The sequence below is a fragment of the Pygocentrus nattereri genome, chromosome 15, assembly GCF_015220715.1.
Source record: "Pygocentrus nattereri isolate fPygNat1 chromosome 15, fPygNat1.pri, whole genome shotgun sequence".
Taxonomy (NCBI): domain Eukaryota; kingdom Metazoa; phylum Chordata; class Actinopteri; order Characiformes; family Serrasalmidae; genus Pygocentrus; species Pygocentrus nattereri.
Genome location: NC_051225.1, coordinates 25,545,758 through 25,565,185, shown reverse-complemented (window position 1 = coordinate 25,565,185; position 19,428 = coordinate 25,545,758). Strand labels below are relative to the sequence as shown.

Below are 19,428 nucleotides of genomic sequence, written 5' to 3'. Positions count from 1 at the left end.
TGACAATAAACACTTTGAACTTGAACTTGAACTTGAACCCTGCACAGTTCAGTGTTTTTCCTTCTCAAGCACACCTGATCCAACACTGCAGCTAGCAACTGTTCCCTACCCATGCTATGGGAGAAGATGTGTAAAGTTCTGTTATCTTTAGACTTTGTGGTAAATAAGGCAGAAAGCCTTAAAGCATCTTTTTCAGGAAAGGGGACAACACACTATAGGAAACTGGTAGATGCTGTCCTGCTGTGGTTCTGCTGTGAGAACTAGATTATGCTGACTTCTCCAATTACACTATGAACGACACAAATTTAAGGTCATGAAGCCTAAACATGGCTGAAATCCATCTTTTGGCATAAACATAACATGTTTGATATGCATTAATCATATTAAGATGGCTCTGCATTACTTGTCTTAATGAAACGGACCAGTCCGTATGTTTCATTTGCGGTGTCAGCACGGAGACATTAAGCGAGTGCGCAGAGGGCGGAGTTGCATTTGATTGACAGCATAAGCAGCGAATGACAGCATTCCGAGATCCGCGTAGTTTACGAACGCTAACCAATGAGATTCGCTAAAATCATCAACAACCCGTTTAAAGAGAAACGCATGTCGTTCACATGTAAGCGGATGATGGAAAGCGGAGCTCATTTAATGGCTATGTTTATTTATGGCTAGCAAGAAAATAGAAACGATGTTAAGTAGCGCACATAAAATACGCCTAACTCTGAGTCGAACGACTTATACAACGGCCGAACCAAAGTTTTACCATGATGTTCGCTTGCTGCCGGAGAAACACCTTCCTCATAACTCATAAACGGTTTGTGTGATTCATTTAGCCGGCATACTGATCTGATGCCGAGAGAAAGACAGCAGTGAAGTCGGTTAACATTAATGTTGGTCCTTCATTCTCTCCAGGCTACGACTGGGATTCAGATGTGCTTCCTCAGCCAGCAGCACCGCTGAGCCCGCTGACACCATCTTCGCTCTGTCCTCGGGGCAGGGACGGTGCGGGGTGGCAGTGGTACGGGTCACCGGACCAGCGGCAGGTGGAGCTCTCCGCAGAGTGGCCGGCTTGAGCTGCGGGCTCCCCGCCCCTCGCACTGCCCTTCTGCGTAGCATCGTTCACCCTCAGTCCAAGGAGGTGCTGGACCGCGGACTGGTACTGTGGTTTCCAGGTTTGTTCGCATCAGTGTTTCCCAACAAACCCCGGTCCTGGAGTAGCCCTGTGTCCCCGGCCTGCACATTTAGTTAGCCAAGTGCTCTGACGTACATACATGGGCCAGATACACGAAATGAAGTCTTATAATTTTTCTTACTTTTTTCTTACTTTTTTCTTTTTCATTTAGTCTTTAACCCTTATTCTAATTTATAAATTGCTATATATTACACTGCTCAAAAAAATAAAGGGAACACTTAAACAACACAATATAACTCCAAGTAAATCAAACTTCTGTGAAATCAAACTGTCCACTTAGGAAGCAGCACTGATTGAGAATCAATTTCACAGCTGTTGTGTAAATGGAACAGACAACAGGTGGAAATTATTGGCAATTAGCAAGACACACTCAATAAAGCAGTGGTTCTGCAGGTGGGGACCACAGACCACTTCTCAGTACCTTTCTGCTTTCTGGCTGATGTTTTGGTCACTTTTGAATGTAGGTGGTGCTTTCACACTCATGGTAGCATGTGACGGACTCTACAAGGTAGCCTGACTGACATTAGGTACCGAGATGAGATCCTCATATTACTCCATGGACGGAGCTTTGCATGAACCAAGTGTGCTAGAGCAGAGAAAATGTAAAACTATACCGCATGAAACAATACAGTTGTCAAAACTAAAGATTAACTCATAAAGCAAATGGAATATTTTGAAATCTGAAGTCAAAATCTATTAAGATTATGTTGTGTACTGTAATCACTAAATGAGAGTACATATTACCTTCCCTCAGGCCCTCACAGCTTCACTGGAGAGGACATTGCAGAGTTTCACATACATGGTGGACCTGCTGTCATTAGTGGCGTCTTACAAGCCCTTGGTAAGTTTTTCTGTTATTTTTTCTGTTATTTTAATAACTTTATTAAACGATGAGTTGGATGAACTGGTCATATGACTCCAGTACAAGTTTGAAACAGGTGTTTGGTTCCTGGCTGAGAGAGATGGAACACTGTGTAACCACAAGATGGCAGTGAGAGTTTATTTGTGAAGTGAATTCCTGACTCCACAGAAAGTGTATTGGTTTGTGCTGGTTAGAAATGACAGCAAATGAAGCTAATCTCTAGTTAACTAACCTAGCTAGCTCACGTTACTACAACAAATTTTCAGTTTGGCACTTTAGGCTCACCTGTTTTCTGGAAAGAAAAAAAAACGGGTCAGAATTTTTTTTGCCCTCTTTGCTTGCCTTCTCTCTGTCTCTCTCCACTCCAGATCAGAACTGGTAAACAGCCCTTAATTGAGGTGGGAGGTTTGGGGGTGGGGTGGGGTGGGGTTGTAATAACATAAACAATAGGTAGATAAGTGGAACTTGAAAGATTATCATGGAACGTCTTGTGCCATTCATTTTTATAACATACAGTATCAGAATTAGACACCAAAATCTGTTTATTTCCTAGGCTTTTTCAGGGTCCCCATTCTGAATAGTCAGGTCCACCCATGGTTTGATGCCCCTGATAGAGCGTGAAATCGTTCTCAAATTAACACTGAAACTTTAATTCTGATGGACCTCTGTCATGGTCAACTCTTCAATAAAACATCTGTGGTTAAGTGATTACAGATTCCTAATCTTTTTTGTATTTGTGCTTCAGGAAGTCTGCCTGGGCTGCGGCCTGCAGAGGCAGGGGAGTTTACCCGACGTGCTTTCCATGCTGGGAAGTTGGACCTGACTGAAGTGGAGGGGTTGGGGGACCTTATCCACGCGGAGACACAAGCTCAGAGGCGGCAAGCACTCCGGCAGATGGCGGGGGACCTTGGACACCTCTATAATGGTTGGAGTGAACAACTTAAGCGAGTATGTAACAATCATGCCACGTAATTTTGGGATTTTTGAAAGATTACAGTTGACACTATTTGCAGCTCAGGGGTGTAAAAAAGTATTGATGAAGGTGATTCAACTGCAGTGATTTTGGAATGTATTTTATTATGAACAATAAAGATACTCAGTAAAGTACATGCTCCTTTTTGGCCAAAATAAATTAGCAATTTTCAAATGTACATAAAAACCTTGGTGTTATTCTTTTATCATCGAAAACCTTTATGTGCTCTCACAAGGTCCATATTTATCATATTTTATCTTGAGCCTGAAAATATAAACAAAATAGTCTGTTCTGTCAACGTAAATGCTAATAGCATTCTCATTAGCTTCCTAACTAGCTGTCAGACCTGGCTAATGAGGAGCCTGGCTACTTCCTATTCTCCTCATTATATAACAAAAACAGGACTGCTAAACAGCAGAGGGCGCCTGCGAGTAAGTCTTAAATGAATGTAATGTGAGTAAATGGAGCCCAATGACTAAAAGTGAAAAGTTTCTAATCACTTCCCAGAACATTTCTTTAATTTTAGGAAGTAGAAGGATGTATTTCACTAAAAAACCCAATGAAATTCTACCTATACCCCCCACCGAGTACCATCAGGTCCTATTGAAAAACAGAAAATTGGAACCTTTGGTACCAGAACAATGGAACAAGTACAGATATAGTTTTCTGCTGCCAAAGGTTTCAGTACTTTGTGCAGTGGGAGAATGATACATAGCATTTTTGTGCTGTCATGCATCTGGAAACAAATTCCACCTTATTCATTTTCTTATTCAGTAGAACTCCTAAATAAAGAGTATTTTAGTGGCCAAAAAAATCCTCGTCTGCAGTAAAATAAAGCTCTGCTGGTCGTTCTAACACAGTTTTAACAATAAATGGCCTGAAATGCTTGAGTTAATGTGTAACTGCTAACTCACCCTTTGACACTGAAGCTTGACTGCTGGTCACCATAGCAACGCAGAAACTTCTCCTCTAGCTTGTATCTAATGAAACAGCAATGAGAGAGGTTCAAGACGAGCATTGATAATTTGGAGAGTTATTTGCATTTAAAAGCGCTCCAGCTGATGCGTTTAATCTGCAGCAAGAAACTCTCAAACACTACGAAGTCAAGAAGCTGAAGTCAGCTTCTCATTCGCCTTCAGCGAATGAGCCTCGATTTCATCCTCGTAAAAAGTCAAACATCGAGAGACACTTTACAAGGAAATACTCTACTTTTGAGGAGAAATGTGAGAATAGCAGTTACAGCTGAGCTAAAGCTATGTTTTTTAGCATACACTAGGACATTAGCATATACTAAGACATATTTACAGCCAAAATGCTAGAATGTTACTTCAATAAATGGACATAAAATGTGGCTCACAAGGTGGATTGATTTCTGTTCAAAGGACAGAATGGCTCTTCTGAACATTTGGGTTGCCGACCTCAGGTCTGGATGCAGAGCTGGTATCACTAGTTGTGCATCTGTACTCTGAGTACAGACAAGCTCCCAGCAGATGGAGCTGCCTCTCTAAAACTAAACAAGTGCTTGCAATGGGACCTTACTTAGGCATATAAAAGTGGATGCACAAACATGCGACATTTTTAAAGGTCAATTTATGTTACGTTTTTGGAATCTTTACTGCGAACGCTCACATAGCGCCACAAAAATGCAGAGACATTTATAGTTCTGTTTATATAAATCCAGCGTGCTTCCCGTTCTCGTCTTTATGTTAGTGCTTGTCTCCTGACTGTTTGTGTTTGAAAGCAGTGTGCCATATGCAGAACTCTTTGCTAGGTGAGAAGCAGAGATTAGGGCACAGGAAATCCTGCTTTGGGTGTGTGCCAGACTTTAGTCTAGTCAGGGTCTTCAGTGGCTGAGTGATTGAGAGATCTAGCACTACATGTACTGATGGAAAAGCTCATTCCCAACACTCATTTTGAGTTCCAGCCAGACGCCTGGCATAGTCTTCTCTGTTTTGCTTCTTGAGGAGGTTTTTGGCCCTTTTCCGTCTGCTAATGAGTTACTGAAGAGGGAGTTATGGTGATATATATGCAAAAGTTTGGTGGCCCTGGTCAGTTGACATGTTTTATTTTTTTATTTTTTTTTTAAAGTGAAAATAACACATCATCTTCAGAAACACATTTCTGTGTATATTAATGCACAAATTAATGTTTGTTCTAAAACATATATATATATATATATATATATATTTGTGTGTGTGTGTGTGTGTATGTATATATGTATATGTAACTCATTAGATTTGATTCGATTACGATTGAGATGGCCGTGATGCGATTATAAAATCTTGATGCTTTTTTTTTTTTTTTTTTTTTAATATCTATACAGGGTTTCTTATTTTTCCTCACTGTGTGACGATTTGGAACTTTTAAAGTGTTTGTAATGATCCATAATGAAATTACTTCTAATAACCTTTATTAATAAACCAAATGGAAGTGATGTGGTGAGTGAATTGGAAGACTCTCATTCACTGCTTTGTTTAGAGCTCATGAGAAGCTGCTGCCACTAATCTGCGATAAAATGCGATGTTACGGTAAAATAAGACCCAGTGATAATGGATGTCCACGCAGCATGTTAGTCGTCCCGCCCGTTTTCTTTAGTGATTTTATAACTGGATTTGGTCGTGTTGTAAAGAGTCAGGGGTCACTGTGTCAGTAAAATATCTGCGGGACGCGACATGTGCAACATAGCGTGAAAGCCCCTTTTCTCAGTGAGACTGCAGGTCACGTAACAACACGGTCTCTCCTGGCTAGTAGCGAACGACGAGGCAGAGAAAGATTTAACGAGAGACTGTCAAACACTATAAAGTTGTGAAGATGGAGTCGCTTTTCTTTTGAGTTTTCCACCTTAAATGGTCCTGCATGTGCATTCGGCGCCTCAGTCAGAATTTAAGGTGGAACGGAAAAATTTGAACAAGAAGCTGGAGAATGAGAAGCGACTTCAACCTCGAAAAACAGCCGAACGATGAGAGACATTCTACAATAAGCTGCTCTGCTTCAGAAGAAAAGTTTTCTGGTGGAGCCGAGAGGAAAGTGGCTATAGCTGAAGCTTAAAGCAGAGCAAAGTCTGTGTTTTCATTCTTTCGTTTCGTATTTTTTAGCCTATACTAGGACATCAGCACACACTGAGACATATTGGACATTAAATGTTTTGGCTCCCAAGGTGGTCTGATATTTGTTGAAAGGACAAAATGGCTCTTCTTAACATTTGAGTTGTGACTCCTGACCTAGCCTGGCTTTAATGCAAAGGAGCCGGTCGGATTTCTCGCTCATCCTGTTTTTGTTATGTGCTGCCACAGACTATCTGAGCTCTGCACTTACCCACTTCCAAGTTCTGCCCTTTGCGTTTCGTTAGGGTATAAATTAAAATTTAGAAAATAGATTTTTGACATTTGTCGATTGATTCAGAGTCATTCACCTCCACATCGCGATGCATCTGAGAATCAATTTTTTCCCGCACCCCTAATATACAGTATTTCGATCAGGTTACTTAGTGCCCTTGGGGTAAAGACACGCATGCTGTCATGAATAAATGTGTGGCCATAAAATCTCCGTAATATCTATAAAGATGAGGCATAAAATGGGAATGCTAGGCACTTTCCTAGGCTTTTTATGATATTTTTACTCATTTGCTAAACCAAAAAAAGTATGTTTCCCTGAAATAAACGTTGGCTAAATATTTCCATGCTGTCTTTAATCTGTTTAAATTATAGACTTCATATGGAATGCTGATTTAAGTTTGTTATTGCAGTACCAAATGCAGTTCATAATATTATTTTTAAAATATTGCTGGAATAAAACCTTGTATCTCCACAATGATGACTTTACAGAAGATGGAAAAAAAAACTACTTCATTTTTAATGTAAGTCGAGGGAACAAGACAGCAAAGGCAATATGAGAACTGCAACTGTGCACAGTTGGATTGCACAGGGGTTTTCAAAGAATTTGGATGAGCTAAATTATCAGTTCATTCCTCAGTCCATAAATGTATCCATGAGGAAAAACTACTTTTCCTAGATTGCAGCCATGAAATTTTGCAAGGCAGTGGACCCACCTGTTCCCTAGGCAAATTAATCTGATGACTGGAGAGAAAAACAGATACTGTTTGATATTTCTGGATTTACTTACTAGAAAACCTCATGTAGTCTGCACAATAAACTAAGCCAACTTAATGTCTCTGAAATGAGGAGATAATCTTCTGTTTTCTTTGGTTTCACATCTTCTAATAACAGAATGATGAGCCTCCATGGATGTTGCCTACTTAAGAGCTTTGACAAGCAGCTATATTGACAAATTGCTGGAGTAGCTTGATGAATGTCTTTCATTCATATTCGTCAACTGTAGTGAATATTATGAGGAGTGGCAGAAGTTGCTATAGTGGACGGCCTCATTATAATGAATGTTAAGCTGTTCAGTGCCGTTAAGAACACTTTCTTATAGAGTTCAACAAAGCTGTCCAACTCTAACTCACCTAATCACAAGTATCCAGTATAAGTCTCATGCTTTTCTTTTTTGTGCAGTGCTGTGTGGAAGTCTGACCTTTCATTTATATACTTTCTTGTCTTTGTACAGCTTCCATTCTTTTGGAGAGACTTGCTTTCAGTTTTTCAAGGAAAGCTGCAGAGATTTGATTCCGCACGCAAAGTTCAGTCTTAGAAGTTTTTGGTTTTTTTTTCCCTCATAATCCAAAATATCCCAAATACATTCAATGATGTTGAGCTGTGGGATGGTCAGTTCATTGTTCTGAGAAGCTTCTTTGTTTGATTTTTTTTTTTTTTTTTTTTTTTTTTTTTTTTTTTAAATGTTCTTTAAATGTTTTTTCCCATTAAGAACTTCTTGTCGGCTGCACATCTTTTCAGCCCCATAGTGTTGAGTTGTCTCACAGTGGAAGGATGGACAGATACACAGCTTGATTTTCTCCACTCTCTCAAAGATGAGTGCTTTAAGTGCTGTTTATCCCATTCCAGCTTTGGAAACTCTTATTAGTTTCACTTATTGTCCTTGGACTTTCCCCTTCCTTATGCCAGTAGATTATACACTGCTCAAAAAAATAAAGGGAACACTTAAACAACACAATATAACTCCAAGTAAATCAAACTTCTGTGAAATCAAACTGTCCACTTAGGAAGCAACACTGATTGACAATCAATTTCACAGCTGTTGTATAAATGGAATAGACAACAGGTGGAAATTATTGGCAATTAGCAAGACACACTCTATAAAGTAGTGGTTCTGCAGGTGGGGACCACAGACCACTTCTCAGTACCTTTCTGCTTTCTGGCTGATGTTTTGGTCACTTTTGAATGTTGGTGGTGCTTTCACACTCGTGGTAGCATGATTCGGACTCTACAACCCACACAAGTGACTCAGGTAGTGTAGCTCATCCAGGATGGCACATCAATTTGAGCTGTGGCAAGAAGGTTTGCTGTGTCTGTCAACAACCCAGCAGCAGGACCGCTACCTCCACCTTTGTGCAAGGAAGAACAGGAGGAGCACTGCCAGAGCCCTGCGTGTGTCTGCACAAATGGTTAGAAACTGACTCCATGAGGATGGTATGAGGGCCTGACGGCCACAGATGGGGGTTGTGCTCACAGCCCAACAACGTGCAGGACGCTTGGCATTTGCCAGAGAACACCAGGATTGGCAAATTCGCCACTTGTGCCGTGTGCTCTTCACAGATGAAAGCAGGTTCACACTGAGCACATGCGACAGACGTGACAGAGTCTGGAGACGCCGTGGAGAGCGATCTGCTGCCTGCAACATCCTTCAGCATGACCGGTTTGGCAGTGGATCAGTAATGGTGTGGGGTGGCATTTCTTTGGAGGACCGCACAGCCCTCCATGTGCTCGCCAGAGGTAGCCTGACTGCCATTAGGTACCGAGATGGGATCCTCAGACCCCTTGTGAGACCATATGCTGGTGCGGTTGGCCCTGGGTTCCTCCTAATGCAGGACAATGCTAGATCTCATGTGGCTGGAGTGTCAGCAGTTCCTGCAAGATGAAGGCATTGGAGCCATGGACTGGCCCGCCCGTTCCCCAGACCTGAATCTTAATTGAGCACATCTGGGACATCATGTCTCGCTCCATCCACCAACACCACATTGCACCACAGACTGTCCAGGAGTTGGCGGATGCTTTAGTCCAGGTCTGGGAGGAGATCCCTCAGTAGACCATCTGCCACCTCATCAGGAGCATGCCCAGGCGTTGTAGGGAGGTCATACAGGCACGTGGAGGCCACACACAATACTCAGCTTCAGTTTGACTTGTTTTAAGGACATTACATCAAAGTTGGATCAGCCTGTCGTGTGTTTTTCCACTTTAATTTTGTGTGTGACTCCAAATCCAGGCCTCCTTTGGTTAATAAATTTGATATCCATTGATGATTTTTATGTGATTTTGTTGTCAGCACATTCAACTGTTTTCTACTTTGTACAGAACAAAGTATTCAATGAGAATAATTCATTCAGATCTAGGATGTGTTATTTGAGTGTTCCCTTTATTTTTTTGAGCAGTGTATTTAAACTGCTCAGAAATGTCTTCTGAAAAATGAAAAGTGCTTAATAGCTGTTTTGGCTGGAATTGAAATGAGTGAAGAGTGATCTCTGATTTTTTGCCCTGTACGTCTGATGGATTTTTTTCATTTTTTATTGCAAATCTTTGTGTTGGAATCGCATGTTTTTTCTGTTTCCTGGTATTTCCTCAGAGGACTGCAAAAAATCCCCCATTTGGAAATGGACCAAGTATTTGGTCAGTACTGATTAAGGTCAAATTTTATTGCTGAACTGAAATGAGGGTAGTTATCTTTCCTGTCATGATGATTAGAGCTTGGACAGGGACCTCAGCACTTGGAGCCAATTCTGCAGAAGAGAAAAACAAAGGAAAAAGAATTCAAGAATCCTTTTCATATGATAATTACACTTTTAATTATTAGAATGGATAAAGTAAGTTATCAATGGATTTTATTTTAATGAATTAGGAAGGAAAAGTCTAATATATCTGTTTGTTTGAAAGAATGTCTAATGACTAATGATTTGTAATAAGGCTCACTTGTGTAATTGCAGTGCTTGGCGCACGTGGAAGCCTTCATTGACTTCAGTGAGGGTGACCTCATAGAGGATGGAGTCTTAAATCAAGGTACGTGTCCACCTCTGGAAAAATGGAAAACAGATGGGGTATTTTCCCCATCGTGCATTGTGAGGACTTCCTGTTTGCAACAGGATAAACATGGCACAATGACTGTAAGGAGAAATTATTGAGAGTCAAGTGGAGAAATGTCAGTTTCCTCGAGGAAGCAGGAAGAAAATGCCATAGGAAATTGCAAAAGATGAAAATATTTCTGAAGTTTTCCGTACAGTTAATGAATAATAATCCTTAGCATGTGGCCATACAGAGGATCTTAAGGGGTTAATGCATCTCATCATTTTCCCTGCAGCTGTAGTGTTTGGTCCACATTGTATTAGTGTTTTGATGTGTTTCTCGAGAGAATTTAGTGGATTCATTGTGCGTCAAGGAACAAGTTTGTCACTGACCATCTCCTTCCTCTGAGTGACATGAGCTAAGCGGTAATGGCCAGTTAGAGGTCGCTCATGCAAACGGAAATTGGCTCACTTCTTTATGGCCGGAACTCTGCAGCTTTGAACTGAATTTTGATTTAAAGATTTTGCTTGCCACTGTGAACGTGCTAACTGGGCTAAACGTCTAAATCGTAGTTACCTGTGAAGCCAACTTTTGTTACGTTTTTCAATGAGCACTTAAGTGCACACATGCAAAGTTATTGCCATTGGTTGTAAAGCTGGTTGAGGTTCTCAGAAATGATACTGAGCTAGAGATGTGATCAGGTCTACACATAAAAGCCAATCTAACTATAGTTTTAAAAATAACTTTGTAGAAAAGCATAAGATAAACAATTAAGGTGGAATTTCTCCTTTTACAGGTCATATTTCCAATATCACAATGAAATCTTCCCCTTGGACTTATATGGTTCTATCTGTGCAGATATTGAGATATTGAGCTCCAAAGACATTGCATTTCAACTAGCAAAACGGATACATCCCTTTCATACATGAAAATAACAGAACTCACTTTCTGCTTGGAATTCGAAGGTTCTGTCTGGCAAAACATGAAAAGAAGCATTTTTAAGGAACGCAAACAGTTTATTCGTAATTAGCTTTAAAACATAAAATTAGTGCTCTAACATTATCTACATTATCAAAAAAGTTAAATTTAATGATTTCCCTTACATTTTTATGACAGTTATTTTTGTTTTAAAACAAATCATGAAGAGCACTGCAGATTAAGTATAAAGTTTAGGGCTAAATATTTTGTCCAGAGATCAGTTTTCTTTAGGCCCCTAAGTCAGACAGCAGCCAGCTACTGTAATAAACTGTCCCAGCAAGTAAGTGTAAAGGCAGCCTGAGGTTTTGTTTAATATCAGAAATGCTGACTCGAGTGCACCAAAATGTCTTATTTTGGGAGAGACTTTTTAAGTCTTTTTTTTTTTTTTTTTAATGAAAAAAAGTCTTATTGTTTTTCTCTTTCATTAAGTTTTATAAACTTTTCTCGCAGTCGCTGAGTGATGTGGCCACATGACAAAGGAGCAGAGCCTGATTGGTCCTCTTGTGTCTATTCGAAGTGCTGATTGGCTTGCAAATGGAACCTTATAGAACCAAGTTTGACTTTGGACATGGGATCTTTGTGTTTTGTTGATCGAGATTCCAAACATGCATATAGCTTATAAACAACACCTCACATGAAGTTGTCACAAAATAAGAATATGTGACAATTTTGACAAATGTCAGATATAACCAGACAAAGAGGCAAAATGCCTGTGAAGTCCATCATTTTCACTAGGCAACTTTGTGTATTTGTTATTAATATTATTTGTTATTGCTACATATACAGTTGTATGCCAATGTTTTGCCACATTATATAGTTTTTTGTTTTTGTTAAAAAATTAAAAGAGGTAAACACAATTACTACAGCAGGCTATTTAAAAAAATAACATTTTTCTGCAATTGTAAATGCATGGCTACTTTACATTTGAATAACTTAAAAAATAAACAAAAAAGTCATTGTGGCATGTGCAAACGTTTGGACACTCCTGTGACTAGGTTTAAGGTCAAGATTCGTCATTAGGCATATTCAGCTGATGACAATTCTAAATTGTCTGATTCTTCATGATAACACTCAACAACCATGAGCATCTGAAAGGATCTGAAAATGCAGCTTATTGCTGCCTACAAAGCAGGGTACGCCTACAAAAAGATATTGTCACACTGCTCATATGTTGGCCAGAAAGGCAAAGCAAAACTCCCAAATGACAGCAAAAGACCTGCAGGAAGATTTAGCTGACACAGGAGTAGTGGAGCTCTGTTCTATTGTGCAGTGTTGTTGCATAAACGTGATTTGCTTTGAAGAGTCTTCAGATGGAAGTCTTACTTGCAACATCATAACAAAAGTTAATTTGTGTCCGTCAAGAAGCTGAGCCTGAAAAATAGGCTCCTTTCTACAACAGGACAGTGATCCCAAACATACCTCAAAAAGGAATAGTATGTGAAAAATATAAAAAGCAGAAAGCAGTGATTTAGTAAATTCTCTTTAATACAAGTAAAAGTGAAAACTGTGTTTTACCATATAAATTTTTGTTTTCTGTTAATATATGCTTATTCCAAATTTGATGCCTGCAACCCCTCAAAAAATTGTTGGATAGGAGCATGTGTCACATGACCTGTACACATATGTTTGAAAGATTGAAGGTCACAGGCATTCAGTTGTGGTTTTCAGCCTTACCCTTTATGAGCAGAAATTTCTTCAGATTTCCTGAATCTTTTGATGTTATTATGCCCAGAAGAGGGAGAAATGCCTTCACCTGTTTGAGGTTTTTTTTTAGTGTTTCACAATGATTCTAGTCTTAAACTGCCCTTGTCCCAAGTTTTTTGGAATGTGTTGCAGGCGTTGGTTTTAGTATTAATGTAATTTTACAAAAAAACAATCCATTTAAAAAGGTAAAACATTACATATCTTGTCTTTGTATTATTGTCCTTTAAATACTAAATTAATAAATCACTGCTTTCTATTTTTGTTTGCGTTTCACATACTGTCCCAACTTTTTAAAATTTAGGTTTGTACTAAAAAAAAATGTGTGCAAGCTGTCTTAGCAGGCTATCCAAATGTTTGAACAGAACAGTTACTATGGTAACAGTTTGCTCAAGAGGTATTTACTTTTGTTCACTTCAAAAATCAACCCACTGCACTGTTAGAAATAAAGGTTCTGTACAGATACGTTTTTCATTCATCAAGATAAAAACAATGTAAATGTGCCCTCAAATGTACATCAGTGGTTTTGAGGTCAAATTATGCATTTTAAGTTTTTCCCAGGTGAAAAATATGTATTTGTACATTTTTATAACACACATATTTAAAACAGAACAATAAAAACTGAAAGCCTGGAGATGAGACAGGGTGTGTGGAGAACTTTTCAGTGGATTATGGTACAATTATGTTCTCTGACTAAAGGTACTGAGATGTACCCTTGAGATGTCACACCCCCCAACCCCACCCCCCCCCCCCCCCCCCACCCCCTCTCTTCTCTGAGTCTTTTACCCTGGGATGCCCAAAATCCTTACAATGTACAACTGGATGATTTCAGTGCAGACTGAAAATTTTAAATAAATCTAACCAAAGGCTAAATATTGAGTGTTAAGAAGGGCAAAATCCTCAGTAAGAACATGTGTAGCAGATCTTCCACAGATTATCTATTTAGTGACCATGCATTATAGTAGCCTGTTTTTCTGACCCAATGCCCTCTTTTTCATCTATACAGTGGACATAGCTGTACCCCAGCTGCAGATGGAAATAGAGAAGCATCTGTGTGATGAGAGGAGGGGGGAACGACTCCGCAGTGGAGTCCAAGTGGTCATAGCAGGATCTACCAACGCCGGCAAGAGCAGCCTTTTCAATATACTGTGTAAGACGAAGTTTATTGTGCTGATGTTGTTCTATTTCTCTAAATATGTGTATATTTTAACTTAAAATTAGAGTCTACGGAAGCCTCAGCTACAATATACTGCCAAAGGTATTCATTCATTACTTCCATGGCCACAGGTGTGTAAAACCAAGCACCTAGGCATGCAGACTGCTTCTACAAACATTTTTGAATGAAAGGGTCGCTCTCAGGATCTCCATGAATTCCAGCGTGGTACCATGATAGGATGCCATCTGTGCGAGTCCAGTTGTGAAATGTTCTCACTACTAAATATTCCACAGTCAGCTCTCAGTGGTATTATAACGAAGTGTGGGCGACTGGGAATGACAGCAACTCAGCCATGAAGTGATCGGCCTCATAAAATCACAGAGCGGGGTCAGTCGATGATGAGGTGCATAGTGCACAGAGGTTGCTTTCTGCAGAGTCCAAACTTCATGTGGCCTTCAGAATAACTCAAGAACAGCATAGAGAGCTTCATGGAATGGGTTTTCATGGCCGAGCAGCTACATCCAAGCCTTACATCACCAAGCACAGTGCAAACCGTTGAATGCAGTGGTGTAAAGTGCTGTCACTGGACTCTAGAGGAGTGGAGACGTGCTCTCTAGAGTGACAAATCTTCTCCATCTGGCAATCTGATGGACAAGTCTGGGTTTGGCAGTCGCCAGGAGAATGGTACTTTTCTGACTGCATTGTGCCAAGTGTAAAGTTTGGTGGAGGGGGGATAATGGTGTGGGGTTGTTTTGCCGGAGTTGGGCCCTTAGTTCCAGTGAAAGGAGCTCTTAATGTTTCACCAAACCAAGAGATTTTGGACAACTTCATGCTCCGAACTTTGTGGGAACAGTTTGGGAACGGCCCCTTCCTGTTCCAGCATGACTGCGCACCAGTGCACAAAGTAAGGTCCATAAAGACATGGATGAGCGAGTTTGGTGTGGAACTTGACTGATTCCTGACCTCAACAACTTTGGGATGAATTAGGGTGGAGACTGCGAGCCAGGCCTTCTCATCCAGAGAAATGTCTGACTTCACAAATGTGCTTCTGGAAGAATGGTCAAAAATTCCCATAAACATACTCCTAAACCTTGTAAAAAGCCATCCCTGAAGAGTTGAAGCTGTTATAGCTGCAACAGGTGGGCCGACATCATTTAATGATGTCAGTCAAGTTCATATGCGTGTGAAGGCAGACGAGCAAATACTATTGGCAGTATTGTGTATGTAATTGTAACGATTCATTCTGCTTATTTGAGATGGGCATCCTGTTATGCCTTTATTAGTAGTAAAGCTAAGAAAAATGAGCATCCTTTGTTTATAAAAGTGTTTCCTCAAGCATTAGGCCAGTAATTCTCAGTCTCAATGTGAAATCCTGGAATTGTTTTTTTATTGTGTGGCTTTGTTTATCTTCATCAATCGAGTGTTCCTTTTTCAGAAATTAATAGTGGCTACAACCTCAATTCCAAACAAGTTGTGACGCTTCATTTCATGATGCACCAAATGTTTTCTGTTGGTGAAAGGTTTGGACTACAGGCAGGTCAGTTTAGCACCCAGGCTCTTCTTCTGCAAAGCCATGCTGAGCGCAGTATGGTTTCTGGAAGTGTTCCTGAGTCCATGCAGTGATTTCCAGTATAGAATCATGCCTGTTTTTCTGTGCAGTGCCGCCTGAGGGCCTGAAGATCACGTCATATCCAGTATTGACTAAAAGTAAATAAAGAATAGTAATAAATATAAAAAATATAATGTGTGTGTGTGTGTGTGTGTGTGTGTGTGTGTGTGTGTGTGTGTGTGTGTGTGTGCAATATAACATTCTGATAAATGTTTATTTAAAATGCCAGGGTAAATCGTAGCACATTTTAGAGCAAATTTAAGGTTCATTACCGTGCAATTGGTTGTGTAATGTGGAAACACTCATGTGAACTGGCAAAAAATGATTAAACACAAATTAGCAGCACTGAAGGAAAAAAAATATCCTACATTTTGCTTCTGTTTAATTTTTTCCTTGAGGTCCACTTATAACATTTGCATGGATTGCATGCATCACAAATGATCATAATTCAGTTTTACATGACCATCTTCCAATCTCTCTTTATCCCTTACAATTAAACAGGCTATTTTATTTTAAGACTAATCTGTGATAATTGAGCTCTGTCTTGATTGACTCTCCTGTATTGTGCCTCATTCAAAAAAAAAAAAGCATGGGTGTTTCACTTTTCCGTGATGGGCCCTTTAACATTTACTCACTTTTTTCCTTTTGAATAAACCAATAATATTAGCTTGTAACTTCAATCACAAGTAATCAAAAGTAAGGTGACCATCTAAACGAGGGAGAGTTTGAAAAGAAAATTACTGTGAATAAAGTGAAATGGAGGATCGCTCTGAGGAAACTCCTAAAGAATGAGAGGCTGCAGGTTAGTAGGCAAAAATGAGAAGTAAAAATTACACTTAGTTGTGTTACCACAAATGGCATCTGCCCAGCAGAAATGTTTTATGATTTTTCAATGAGGATTTTTCACTGTTGTTGTGCATATGGTGCCTATTGTTTTATGCAAAATTGTTGGCACTATTTATGGACAGAGTAGACAGTCAACCAATCAACTTGAAGCAGTCAAGTAAACTTGGCCATGGACCTCATTTTTAACCTCCAGAGAAACTCACTGCTTGCGTTTCAAATTCTGTTGATGTACAAAACAGTATTGTTTTATATGATTCTGTATTTGCAAAAAAAATGACGTCTCTACTAAATGTTTAAATACTGGAGAATAGATTTAATTACCTAAAATTGACTCTACGTTGGATTTTAATAATCTTAAAGTGTTAGTTTGCAAAATGTCATGGTTGTAAATGAAAGGGAAGAGTCTGTGAATATGTGACGTTTATCTACAGCACTTGTAGATAACTGCTGAGCTTTCTCGCTCTATGGCCAATAATGACAGTAGCAGAGAGCGCAGAGGGGATGTGGATATCGTTAGGTTTCCTGCCCTGAATGACCTGCATTCATCAGTTCTCTGATTTATTCCTGTTATTGTTTCCAATCCAGCTCAGACTTGTAGAGCTCATTGTTTTTTCTGTTGATACTAGAACACGCTGTTCAAATGTTAGGCCCTTAGTACTGTATATAGTATTCATTGAAAATAAGGAGCTTTCTTTCCAGTGGACTTCAGCTCAGTGCCTTCACTTCAGGTGAAATTTGTATAGAAGTTATGAGAACAAGATGTAAGTTTTGTTTATTTGTTTTTATGTTATGCAATGATGTTTTTTTTTTTTCTTTTCTTTTTTTTTTTTTACTGCAGGCCAGCGTCCCGCTGCTATCGTATCTCCCATAGCAGGAACGACCAGAGACATTGTGGAGACTTCTCTCGACATTGGGGGCTTTCCTGTCCTGTTAAGTGACACAGCGGGGCTGAGGGACACGGGCGACTGCGTGGAGCGAGAGGGCGTCCGCCGCGCCCGGCAGATGTAGGCGATGCCTGTGGGAAAACGGGGAACAGTATAAACAGTGCAGTGTTTAATTTAAACACTCTGACGTGTTATAGACATGATGCATTTTATAGATGCCCTGCTGAAGGAAATGCGCTCTTCATGTTTTCCGTAGACTCTGTGTGGAACAAGAGGAAGCAATCATTCTTAATTTTTTGTGTTTTTCTGGGCTTAAATTTAGCCTCAGGTACACTTCCTATGCTCACTATTGTTTAGTGAAAGGTACATATACATTTCGAAAATAGGAGGTTATGCAATATCCATATAAGAGCCCGTCTGGTTGCATAATATTTTCCCAAAAATCAGAGTAGAGCACAAACATGCATGGACATGTACACTTTCGAACACAAATCATAGACAGCTGCTTCCACTGTTTATCTTTTTGTGTAGTGCGCGCAGAGGGCCACATTTGCTTCTTGCATTAGGGAGAACTAAGCTATTGAGGAAGTCTGCGTCAAACTTTTGCATTAGGAGGGACTTTTTTCTCTAGGCCAGAAAGGTCATAGGATGGTGAATTGCTTCAGGAAGGAGGCTTAGAGAATAAGCATCCTCTGCTACCCTGATGTCTTTGCTCATCTCAGAAGGGAGGATGACTGCTACATGACAGATTGTCTGAAATTCTATTAGTATTACAAACATTTAAATCATTGCATTTTGTTGTCTTGTCTCCTTTTTTTGTCCACATCTTAAGTGTATTAGTCAGTTACTATATGGATAACCATATCAACGAATTATAATTGATCTAAAGTAGAAGTGAAGGCTTTAAGTCTGGGCCTCCCAAAGGGTAAAAGGGTTAAAATTCTCATAAAACATATATATCAGAACCAGTAGTGCACTGCGACTGTTAGAGCTAGGTTTCGTTTCTGCTAGTGCTCCTGTGGATTCTAGCTGTATGTTAGTGCCAAGCAATTCATGTGAACGTTTTTGAGGTGTTCTTGTAGAAGATATTCCAAGTTTTATTTGAAGCTTGTAACGACATTTTATCGTACATTTAAGTGACAGCATTAATCTTTCAGTAAAGAGTCATGACATAGAGCTGCTGCTGTTTTACATTTCTAACATCTGACTGATTGGTCAGGCTATCGCTTGTACTAGCAGTCAGAGATGATTTTTTTCCTCACAAAAGTGGTTCCTCCCTTTGTAAATTAAAATGTAAGTAGTTGAGTCCACTGTCAGTTCTTAATTATATTAGTAGCTAATCTGACATTAATCTGACTTTCAGACCAGCTCTTGAAGTCCTAACCACTGGGAGAGCTCCCATGGCTGTATGTAGCTGGATACAATGGAGAAAAAACATTCTGAATAGATAATTTTCCATTGGGTATTTCAAAACTTTCCAGCCAGAACTTAATAAAATAAGAGTGTTTTTTTTTTTTTTTTTTTTTTAATTACACAGAGATCATTTGACCTTCTCTGAAGGCCTAGAAGGCACTGTGAGCTCTCTTTTGCTCAAATCATACAGAAATATTTCTTTCCATAGGGTGGGGCTGGCAGACTTGACGCTGGTGCTGGTTGACTCAATGCAGCTTCCTCAAGAACCTCAGATGGTTTCCGGTTTCCTGAGTGAATACCTGAAGAATGTGCTGCCCAGTGCAAAGGACCATGAACAGGGCTATGTTCTGATCCTTAACAAAAGTGATCTCCTCCCGAAAGAACATATTAGTATGATCCAGAACGTTCTCACCCAGACATCTGATATGGCTCCGGTCAGCATTTTGTCATGCCATAGCAGAGAAGGGCTGGACGATTTCCTCACATTGTTGCAGGACAGACTAAAGACACTGTAAGTGTTTACTGTCCAGCTTGAACAAAAAAGATTTTGTTCTTGTAATGGTTTAGAGATAGTTTGGAGAAAGATTAAATGAACGTGTCATTACCCCAAATGTAGCTGATCAGCCAGGACATGTTTGGTGTCTGAAGTTTGTTTCTTTAGTTTTGTACTGAAGCTACAATGCT

At 39.8% G+C, this 19,428-nt stretch overlaps 1 protein-coding gene across 1 annotated transcript in view; it reads left to right on the top strand.

Annotated features, from left to right (window-relative positions):
• Window positions 1-571: 571 nt before the first annotated feature.
• The window catches only part of gtpbp3 (GTP binding protein 3, mitochondrial), a 20,808-nt gene continuing 1,951 nt past the window's right edge, over window positions 572-19,428 (top strand). Inside the window, exons 1-8 of the mRNA XM_017712103.2 lie at window positions 572-814; window positions 913-1,172; window positions 1,947-2,033; window positions 2,800-3,002; window positions 10,082-10,154; window positions 13,843-13,986; window positions 17,286-17,451; window positions 18,953-19,255. Of these exons, the coding sequence (XP_017567592.1) occupies window positions 765-814; window positions 913-1,172; window positions 1,947-2,033; window positions 2,800-3,002; window positions 10,082-10,154; window positions 13,843-13,986; window positions 17,286-17,451; window positions 18,953-19,255 (1,286 nt within the window). The 5' untranslated portion in view covers window positions 572-764. The remainder of the gene's footprint in view (window positions 815-912; window positions 1,173-1,946; window positions 2,034-2,799; window positions 3,003-10,081; window positions 10,155-13,842; window positions 13,987-17,285; window positions 17,452-18,952; window positions 19,256-19,428) is intronic.